This window comes from Protomyctophum parallelum (genome assembly GCF_964188405.1).
Source record: "Protomyctophum parallelum genome assembly, chromosome: 16".
In the NCBI taxonomy this organism is placed as follows: domain Eukaryota; kingdom Metazoa; phylum Chordata; class Actinopteri; order Myctophiformes; family Myctophidae; genus Protomyctophum; species Protomyctophum parallelum.
In genome coordinates, this window is record NC_139711.1 from 42,754,539 (window position 1) to 42,766,037 (window position 11,499).

Below are 11,499 nucleotides of genomic sequence, written 5' to 3' on the forward strand. Positions count from 1 at the left end.
GGAGCGGACGCACCAGCAACAGGTAGCTAAACAAAAAGATGCTGTTGATTTAGTTGTTTATTTTGCAATTAAATTAATTCCCGTCGCGGTTGGGAGTGAAAATCACCGTCTCTGCTCGTTTAGTTCCCACCTGACCCACACACAGCACGGCCCAGAACTTTACACGAACCGCTGCGTAACGGGCGTAATGGCAAACCTGCTACGTTGCTCAACTCAACTCTCGCAGGCCTTAAAAAAAAAGTCAATACAAGCCAAGCGTTGCACTTGTTGCACTTAATTAAGAGTACATTGTTTTACATAGTCGACAATTGTGTTGATTTTATACACTATACAGTACAGCCAAGTCTCCAACATCAAATGTTCGCAACAAGGCCCAGACATTTACCCAAACGGCTGCGCGTGCAGACATGCTAGGTTAATTAAACTCTTGGCAGCCATGCTTCACATGACGCATGAATGATACTCGATCATGACAGTCATGTTCCATGTTCATGTTTATAGGAATAGGATTGATAGCATAGAAGTCTAGTTTTAGCCAAAGTTTGCACTTTATAGTTATAGTTTAAACAAGTTTATGTTGTGTGAACAAACGGTGAATGTGTTCGCGTCTACGGAATCAGAAAAATGTCGGAGACTCAGCAGCAGCTGTGGCAAATGAACTAATTAGGCTCCATATTATTGTCCAGTACGCGTCGTGAGGAGACTAGCCTGGCTCAGCGGTCTATGGTTGGAAGTGGTTATTAAACCGTTAATGTTTTCATGTTTGTTTGTTCGTTTTGTTTCCAAACTAAGTCCTACAGTGTAACTATGAAGGTGGTGGTGAACCCTGAACGTAAGAAGGCTCTGGAGATGTGGTTGAAGATGACCAACCTGAAGCTGACCCAAGTCAACGGCCAGAGGAGATATGGAGGGCCGCCCCAAGGTAACACACACACACACACACACACACACACAGGCAGATTTGTCTGTGAAACTAGACCGCTATCTGAAAATATTAATGTTTGTCCAAATGTTTTTGAAAATGGATAAAAGTATAGAATATGTTAAAAATATAATTTGTGTTTATATAAAATATAAACATTTTAAACTGTGGGGCCTCAAGGTCCCCTAACGGACCCCACCTCGAGAACCGTACTGTACGGTCTGCTAGTAGACCTTATTACCAATTGAACCCTAGCATCAACCCTAGCAGACTCCATAACATCTACACCACTCGCTGTATGAAAAAAGCCCATAACATCATGGAAGACACCAGCCACCCCGCAAATACCCTGTTCAAACTACTCCCCTCCAAAAAACCCTACCAGAGCATCAAATCTCGTACCACCCGTCTCAGTAACAGTTTTTACCCCCAGGAAGTCAGGCTGCTGAACAGCTGACCTTGAACTGTATTGCACTTCACTTCAATTGCACTTTTCTTTTCCTGTTTTTGTCTTTTCTTGCACTATAGATGTTTGTTTATGTCCTGTGTATGTAAGACTGAGAGTGCTATGAGCAAAATAAATTTCATTGTATGTATACTCTGTATCTATACAAATGACAAATAAACCTGAACCTGAGCATATCCCAATTCTGTGCATGTCGTCATAACGGGTGAATATTTGAGACATGGCAATAAATACTGTATCATATCACGTGTTGCGATGCGCTGTGAGCTTGTAGATCTATTTTTTATTTTTGCTAAAGGATGAGGGGGGGGGGGGGGTGCACTAAAGCAGTGGTTCCCAAAGTGGGGTCCCCAGCTAAATGATAGTTGGGAACCAAATGGACCCTTTTTAACTCTCAGAGTTAACATTGATTTTACAATATAAATTGGGGGTCCCAGAGATAGAAATGCCATTAAATGGGGGTCCGTAGACTAACGCATGTCAAACTGGGGGTCCTTGAAAGTAAACTGGGTGAGAATCACTGCTAGAGCCGTAAAAGATCTTCTTTTATGGGGGGGCGCTCAATGTTAAACCCCAGCTGCACGGGGTTTCCTTGTCAAAACTCCACGGGTCCGCCTGCAGTCCCACCTCTTACCACCAGGGCCCAGTGCTTCAACGTTGGAGAGCCTCACTGGGGCCTTGGTCTGAACCCCTAATTGCTCCCGATGTACAGGCTGGTGGCTTGCATGGTTTCCTCCACCATCGTGGTATGAATGTGTGTGTGTGAATGGGTGAATGTAATGTAATGCACAATCTTATGTAAAGCGCTTTGGATAAAAGTGCTATATAAATGTACCATTTACAGGCTGGAACGGCCTGGCCCCGTGTCGGGTTAGTAACTAACTGCATTAATCTTGGTGTGGTTTCAGGCTGGAAGGGCCCGGCCCCGTGCGGTTTTAGTAACTAACTGCATTAATCTTGGTGTGGTTTCAGGCTGGAAGGGCCTGGCGCCGTGTTGCGGCTGTGAGGTGTTAGTAACTAATGCATTAGTCTTGGTGTGGTTTCAGGCTGGAAGGGCCCGTCCCCGTGCGGTTTTAGTAACTAATGCATTAATCTTGGTGTGGTTTCAGGCTGGAAGGGCCCGTCCCCGTGCGGCGGCTGCGAGGTGTTCATCAGCCACATCCCGCGCGACGCCTACGAGGACGTGCTCATCCCGCTGTTCGCCTCGGTGGGGCCGCTGTGGGAGTTCCGCCTCATGATGAACTTCAGCGGGCAGAACCGCGGCTTCGCCTACGCCAAGTACAGCACGCCGGCGCTGGCCTCGGCCGCCGTCCAGTCGCTGCACGGCACCGTGCTGGAGGAGAGCAGCGGCGTGCGCCTCAGCGTGCGCCGCAGCACCGAGAAGAGACACCTCTGTCTGGAGCCCTTCCCCATCGGCATGGGGAGAGAGGACCTGCTGAAGGTATTGATTGATTGATTTAACCCATTTAGGCCTGACCTAAATCCTTCAGTTTTCTGAAATAAATATTTTCACGATTTTTTTCCAAAATATCAGACCTACAAGCTCGTAGCGCGCCACTCGGTGGCGCACTATGAGCTTGTAGATCTGCTATTTTTCAATAGCTAAATTATAACATAATGTTTAAAACGCCAAAAGGGGTTCCCGTCCAGAATGGGTTAAGATTTAAGACAATGTCTGAAAAACCTGTGTTTCTATGTCGGTGGTCCTCAAACTATTTCATGTCACGGACCACCATGATGATACGTATTTGGCCGCAGACCCCCATCTGAAAATATATTATGTTCCAGGGACCCCCCCCCCCCCCCCCCACGCAGAAGCAAAGATTTGAGTTAAAACGTTTGTTGTGAAATAATATATATTCAAAGATTTGCACACATTTTCACGATTTTTTTTTCATAAAAGATCTACAAGCAGCTTCATATCAAGGTCCATTATTTATTCTGCATTTGAGTCACATGGACCACCATTTGATGAGACTTCTCTCAGACCCGAGACGAAAGTATATTTTGTTGTCGGTCAACTATTTTGTCCATGATTCCATGCTGTATCAAATTAACAATAATTACATTGTATAGACTTAAGTAATGCAGGTGTTTAACAATAATGTAACTCTTGAGAGCGTAAATTGAACACTCAAAGAGTTAAAGATCCTATAAGGGTCCATTTGGTTACAAACTCCATCCTTTAGCTGGGGACCGCCTGGAATCCTCTCAAGGACCACTGGTTGAAAACCACTGATTTATTGAATACTTTATTACAGGGGTCTTCAGTTGAACCTTATAATCTGTATTCTGAGGGTAAGGCCTAACAAAAAAAAACTTTGGTTTCCGGTTGCCGACCGACTCTATTAAATATGCGCGACTCATATTATTTTATTGGCATTTGGTGAAAAAAAAAAAAAAAAAAAAAATAAGCTCAGAATGCGACCGAGTAAGACCCAAAAGGTCTTTATTAAAATTAAAATTATCTTTGATGAGACCATTGGGACGCGCGAAGTCAAAATAAAGTTTTCTTTCGTCTAAAATATCACGTGCGCAAATGTTTTGGAATGCGTCATCGCGAGGAGACGCACAACCCAACACAACACAACAGTGACAACATACAGCATGGACCTGTGCACGGTGTCTGACTGTCCACTGCCCGTGCAAAGCACCGCCACAGAACAGATCATACGATTGAGTACAAAAACATTTGAAGACATAATTAAGGAGGTGAAACCGTGCCGGTGTCGGTTTAAGTCCGCAGAAGGGAGACACGACCAAGCGGATAAATGGACTATCATCTCAGCCGACATACTCTCCCCCCCCACCCTGGAGCCTCTAGGCGCCCAGGCTGGGTGCGTGCTGGGCATGTTTGACTTTCGGTATCTAGCCCTGAGATGCGAGGAGGATCTGCCCCGTCAGAACGTTAGCTAACGTTAGCTTAGCCCCATATATAGACAAAAACATAGCTAACGTTAGCCCCATATGTGCCCTCTCCCTACGCTCATTCTGTAGCTCCGAGCTACAGAATGAGCGTAGGGAGAGGAGAGGGCACATATGGGGCTAACGTTAGCTATGTTTTTGTCTTTTAATAACTAGCACTATAGCTAGCTATGTTGATGCCAGCAACACGTTCTAACTTTTTTAACTAAATAAAATAGGGGGCTTGCAAATGTAGTATTAGACCTGCCATGATTCCACAGTTCAAATGAACTGAGTTGCAGGCAGGAGGAGGCGCAACTGTGCATTTCATTACTGTCAGAGCCTTCTAGTTACTGTAAGACAGTACAATTTACAATTTAGGCATTTATCAGACGCTCTTAATCCAGAGCGATTTACATTAAGCAAGAACAAAAAGCATGGGAATACATCACATAAAAATAATTTATCATGAAACATGCATATTAAGTATTCAACCAGTGTGTGGACATTCTATTCAAAGTTTTCAAATGTTTAGCTGTAGGCATGTAGTGTTATGTGTACTTGAACCATTCATTATTTAAAAGATGGTATTTCAGGCAAATATTGAAGTTATTAAAAAAGAAGCCTATCCATCATTGCCGTAGGAAGAAAAAAGTTAAAAAAAATCCTTTCTACCCATCCTTCCCACGAAAAAATAAAAAAATAAAATAAAATAAATTCCTTGCTACCCATCTTTCCCACGAAAAATAAAATAAAATAAATTCCCTACCTACTCAGCCCAAAAATGACAGCCAATCGGAAACCAAAGTTTTTTTTTTTTAGGCCTAACCTTAGCCGAAAGAAAATGAAAATGGACATATATACAAGGACACAACGCAACGGCTCGAGCTGTTGTCTGCTTGTAGATGGGCTATGTTCGATGTAGAGGTTTGGTGCAGAGGAAAAAGTACACCACGTAGCCTACAATTTTTTAAGTATTGACGGTTTCAAGTGGCAAACTCTGAAAGTACACATTAACAGGACGCTACACAAGTCTTTGAAGCTAGCTGTGAAAACTATGGAAATCTGCAAGTTGCAACACAATTCTATTTCTTACCAGCTATTGTCATTTGGATGTCCAAAACGTCCTTTTCAGGATTCAAAATCAGAACGTAGGCCTAAGTTAGAATATGGAGATGAGGGGGGTTCCTGCCGCACGGCAACAATATAAGGTTGGATATAAACTACCATTTAAAAACAACATGGATAGCCTGGGCTGTGGCTCAGTGGTCCAGGCACCTTGGCTGGTAATCCAGTCTGGCAGTGTGCCGCGGGTTCGACTCCCGATCCCGACGGCCTTTACTGCATGTCACTCCCCCATCTCTCTCCTCATTTCCTGTCAGCCTACTGTCTGTCCCTCCATAAAAGAATATAAAATAAAGGTGAAAGCCACAACAAAACACAACAAAAAACAACAACATTATAAACATTATAAAGTATGATTGTTCCTCCCTCCCCAAGGTGCTGCGCGGTATGAGCGAAGGCGCAGAGAGTGTGACTCTGAAGACGGGGCCTGGCATACAGGGCATGTCTGCTCTGGTGGCCTACTCCTCTCACCACACCGCCTCCATGGCCAAGAAGGTTCTGGTGGAAGGTAGGTTGGACCCAGAGCCTTAGGGCCCGATTCATAGTTCATACTCCTATTTTAGAGCCGAATAAAAGTCGGTTCGGCTCTGTAGAGCCTACAATGTGACGTCATTTGAGGTTCGGGGGGGGGGGGGGGGGTACCGTGCTAAAGTCGGCTCTTCGGCGCTACTGAAATTTTCTGACGAGCCGAAATCATTTTGGCACTACAGCGCCGAAACAGTGGTAAAATAGGAGTATGAATCGGCCCATAATATAGTCAGAGTTACGTAAACTGCGTTCACTTCATGGGGCCAGTCCAATGGCCCCTACATTGATCCTGGGGACAACCAACTGGGCCATGTCCTGGACCGGAAGTAGGCAGAAACGCATTGGACTCGGGCAACAGCCCAGCTTTAATGATCTTAAATCCATTGTAAGTTTTTTGTAGTAATAGTACAACATAAACATTAAAGATACTTTAGTTGTTACTGTACAATACTTTTAAAACAGTTGTCATGTTGCACACATGCTTTATGGGTTTGATAGTACACAGTAGTGAAAGACAGGAAAGCGGGGAGTGACACGCATCAACAATCATTGGCTACGTTTACATGAGCAGTTAAATCCCCTTTTCATTCCGAATAGAATTTCAATCCTATTAAACGTTGTTATGTAAACGCCTACAAAAACGTACATCCGAATGAAAACGCTCGATGCGATCTAAAAACCATTCCGATGTCACTGGCCGGATTACTCCGATGTTCAATGCGATTGAAAGAAAATTGGACTCATGTATACACTAAGTTCATTCTGGTCTTTCTGAGCATGTTCCAAGGCGCTCATATCCAAGGCGCGCCGAGGAGTTTGCACATAGAGCGCGTTATTTCGTTCCTTTTTTCAGATCCGAAATCCACAAAAAAACGTGGAGCAGCAGCAGATGACGATAACCCTGATCTGCGTGTATGTGTGTGTGTGTGTGTGTGATCAACGGTCTCTCTCTCTCTCTCTCTCTCTCAAAAATAACGAGCGACCCGATACAATAATAATCAGTGTTGCGTGCCCTGGCCGTGCTGTAGATAATAAAGTACAAATAAAAACGAGATGATCACCTTCCCAGCGGAGAAGCGGAGCCGCAGCGGGTGGGGAAAAAAAGACGGTAAACATATTTGCCCGTCCCTATCAAACCAGCAGCCTCAAAGCTACTGCGGAATGAAATGATGGGATTTCAAAGTATCGTCTTTCGTCTAAATATGTTTGTATTGTTGAGACAGTCACAATGAATGAACTGCCTATATTTTATGTGTCCAACAGATGGCGTAGTTTCACGTGAATTAACATGTATCATGTCTTCTATCACTTCTCCATATAAACACTCATTCGGAATGACCATTTCCCATGTAAACTCGCGGCAAAAAACATTACATCGGATGTATTTTATGTATTTTTTCGGAATGATCACCCTTCATGTAAACGTAGCCATTGTCAGGCTTGGGAAGCAAATCTGCGGCTTTCTGCAGCCTATACTATAGAGCCTATGGCCCTCATTTATCAACCGTGCGTACGCCAAAATATGGGCGCACGCCGAAATTACCGACATTTTCGGCATTTAACATTTCCGGCAAAGCTTGAAATTGAACTTGAGTAGGACAAATAGTCACGTCTACTCTTCAGCTGGCGTACGCTGTTTTTCTGTTTTACACAAGCGGAGCAGCCTTGTCTGAACTGCTGAGAGGCTGTCACAGGCATCTAAACATGTATGTATTCACTCCTAAAATGTTTATATAAAAGGTATGTATAATGTATATGGGCTACATGTAAAAAAAAAAGTTAAGGAATACATGTGTCATATGAAATTAGTAGGAGATAAAATCGCGCAATTAAAAACAATGTTGCAAGAGATGCTTAAGCCATTTAAACAGTGTTTTGCATGAGCGCATACATGCGAGGATTTGGGCTGTCTGTGCTGAAATATTTCCATGACGGGACGTTGGAGAGTATAGTGCAGCAGTCCCAACGTGGTATAGCCTACTGTAGCCTAATCTACAGCATGAAGGCCGATGTCTTTCTTACGGTATGTGCAATATAATAAACCCGACGCGTCGCTCAATGCCAAATGTACCGTGCCAGGCTCCCAGCGCAAGTGGGAACTGCATCGGAGATATATAGGTATGTTACCCAGCCAAGCAACCACCAGCCACATGAGGCTATATACGGTTTTTGCTGCACATTCATATAATGACAGTTGACAGCCCGGCCGGCGGCCACTGCAGTGATTAACGTCTGCGAGGCAATCTAAATAGACTGTCGAACGTCGGAACGTGCATGGTCAGTTGGTCACGGACGGACCACTGTGATAGAGAGAGACAGACAGACACACTGGACAGGAGGAGCACCTGCAAAACAGCAGCGTGTGTGTGCCTATTTGTTATTTAATTATGGTTCACAGGTTCAGGTTTTCGTTCACTAATATATCTTGTTGTATATTAAATTAAAAATACTTTAATGATTTAATATACAACTAACAACACACAGTGAAAAATTGCGATATGTGTGCGGGGGGTGAGGCGGGCAGCAAGGGAAACGAAGCGAGAGGAGAAACAGACAGCTTTATTTAATGTGTCATGTAGGTGCGTGCGTGCGTGGACATGACAGCAAGGCAAGCGAGGTGAGAGGGAACAGACAGGGTAGGCCTACAACTTTATTTAATTCATGCAGGTGTTCGTTGTTTATTTATTTAACGACACACCAGTTAGTTGGGCTTGCAAGTTGCGTGTGCGTGCAGCTTGTGTGCGTCTGTGTGTGTGTGTGTGTGTGTGTGTGTATGAGAGAGGGGGGTGAGGCGGGCAGAAAGGCACGGTAACCATGGTTTCCAGATCGTATAGCAGTGGTTCAGGTCGCAAAAACAAGGGCGAGGCTTGATTTCTTAGGGCGTGCCAGATCAAATTCAGCCGTGACATTTATTAACGTGAGAACGAAATTAAGGAAGGATCAGCTGTTTGCGATCACTTTATAAATGCCGTGGAGACGTGGGTGTACTACGAAACCTGCACTCGAATTTGTGGCAGATTTTACACTCGATTGATAAATGAGGGCCTATATGTGGTGGTATGCCAAAGCTGTGGTTCTCAACCTTATTGTCTCCACCAGGCCGAAGGCATGTGGGGAGAGTATGTTTTGCACTCCGTCCGTCCGCGTGTGTGTGTCCGTGTGTGTGTCCGTGAACAGCTAATCTCGGCCACCGTTAACCCGGTCGATGCCATATTTTGCACACACACTCCCTGGATGCCAACCATGAACCTCTGCCCCAAACTTTCCAGAACGGCCTGTTATAGCGCCACCAGGAGGCCGCTTTGTGCAAAACAAGTTTTTCAATGCCATATTTTGCACACACACTCCCTGGATGCCAACCATGAACCTCTGCCCCAAACTTTCCAGAACGGCCTGTTATAGCGCCACCAGGAGGCCGCTTTGTGCAAAACACGTTTTTGCACAGTACACCTACAGATTTTGTCCAAACATCACGCAAATTGGTACACAGTCTCTCTAGAGCCATTCAACGAAACGGGTCTTTCAGATTTATCAGACTCCATCCTGATTGGTTAAGATTGGCTTCCAAAGTTCACAGGAGTGCTCAGTTTCAAACAAAATGCTGCAAATCATGAACACATCGCGTGATTTCCGTGAAATTGTGCACCCACATTCCCACTAGGCCGAGGACGAAATGCCACATGAACAATTTCAACTCAGCCTCAAGGTGGCACTATAACTGGCCGAAAGGTGTTTTTACCTCTAACTGCACGGATCTGTGGATAACCTGGTGGAGACCTGTGCCCGGAAGGGCACTTTTTCTAGTTTATTTTCTTTTTTCGGGGACTCCCCGTTTGACATTAGTTAGGCCATAGAGCCCCATTTGATAAACTTCTTCATCTCTGTAGTGCGTGTTAATTCTGAATCTGAGAGTGTACTACAAATGAAACCAAATGGACTTGAGTTATAGTATACTTTAGAACAGCAGGGGCTGTTCTAAAGTATACTATAGTGTTTTTAGCTCTGGACCCCTAGAATATATTTCTGAACCTTCCTCAAGACCACCTCTCCGCAAAACTATACATTCAGTATCTGTATGAAGACGGCAGTCATTTTATCAGCTTCAATTTTAATAATATTCCCGTAGCAAATGTGCCTGCTAATCTTTGTGTTTCTTCACTTTTGTTAGTTTATCCTGCATTAGTTCTCTCTCCTCATTGGACATAAATTGTTATCCTGATCTGAATTCATTTTTTTATTATTCTTCTCCCCTTGCAGCTTTCAAGAAGATCTACAACGTGACCATTTCCGTCAAGTGGCATCCGGCGGCCGCGCCCAGCGCCCAGGGATCGGTGGCCTCGCACAAACCGCCCCGGGGCCTCCTGGCGACGCCCGCCAAGCCCGCCAAACCCTCGACCCCGGTGCCCCCGCGCCTCCTCCGCTCCCAGTCGGCGCCGCAGGCCTTCTCCAAGGCGGTGGGGGGGCCCGTCGCCACCTTGACCCCGGTGGTGTCCCCGCAGCGCCGCCCCAGTTCGTGCTGCGACATCGACAGCCTCTGCCAGGGCATCGCGGCGATAGCCATACCGTCCCCGTCCCCGACGGTCCTCCTCAGCAGGGTGTGCGAGCTGTACGGAATCGGGCCGCCGCGCTACGATATTCAGTACAGCGCCTGGGGGTCCGACGGCTACCTCCACTTCACCTACACCGTGCTCCTTCCCGGCCACACCGAGCCTTTCACCGGCACCGTCATGACCCTGCCGGGCCCGAGCGCCGCCGACACAGTAGAGGATGCTCGCTGTGCCGTTGCCAAAGAGGTGCTCGGAGCCTTTTACCTGGCCTGACTTCACCGCTACGTCCATTTCACTGAGCCAACCGGCTATCAACACCTGAAATAACTTTGCGACAACTTTCATAAAAATAATTTTGTTCAGATATTGTTTAGACACAATACGTCTACCTCAGCTATGTAATAACCTTGAACATGTTTTCCCGGGGGAGAGGTGGAGATGACGCAGTTTTGTGGATTCTATTTTGTATGTTGTTTTACCTGTTTGTGGATTTATATGCATGTTTGCTTTTATAATTGTTGATGCTTATGAAAAAAAAGATAAGTTGTCCTGTTTGAAGTTTTATGTTTTTATGCATGCTTTTTTATTACCGTATTCTAGTGCTAGTTTTTCTCATTGTAAGTAAATGATGAAGAACTTTTGTTTTCTTTTTCCGTCTCATTTATTGGGTGGATTTGAGGAGTCATTGTGGTTGGCAACGCTTTCGTCTAGCACACTTTAATAGGCTGTATTTTGCGTGTCTTAAGTACCAGGTCTTATTCCCTAACTTGAGTCAACTAAAGACCTGGAGGCGTGATCAATGCCATTTGGCTATTCTGAGTGGCCAAAGAGCATTGATCATGCCTCCAGGTCTTTAGTTGACTCAAGTTAGGGAATAAGACCTGGTACTTAAGACACGCAAAATACAGCCCTTCATCTTGAACCAGTTAGAATCGTGAATTACTTTCACACAGTCCAACTTGAAGATGATTTAAATGATACATCTTGAACCACAGAATTGTGAGTGA

At 45.0% G+C, this 11,499-nt stretch overlaps 1 protein-coding gene across 1 annotated transcript; it reads left to right on the plus strand.

Annotated features, from left to right (window-relative positions):
- Positions 1–805: 805 nt before the first annotated feature.
- On the plus strand, positions 806–10,765 carry dnd1 (DND microRNA-mediated repression inhibitor 1; the record flags this gene model as incomplete). Its single annotated transcript, XM_083786360.1, has 4 exons — positions 806–922; positions 2,498–2,829; positions 5,793–5,925; positions 10,203–10,765. The coding sequence occupies exons 1-4, from the start codon at positions 808–810 to the stop codon at positions 10,763–10,765; spliced, it is 1,143 nt and encodes a 380-aa protein (XP_083642486.1). The 5' UTR covers positions 806–807.
- Positions 10,766–11,499: the final 734 nt, after the last annotated feature.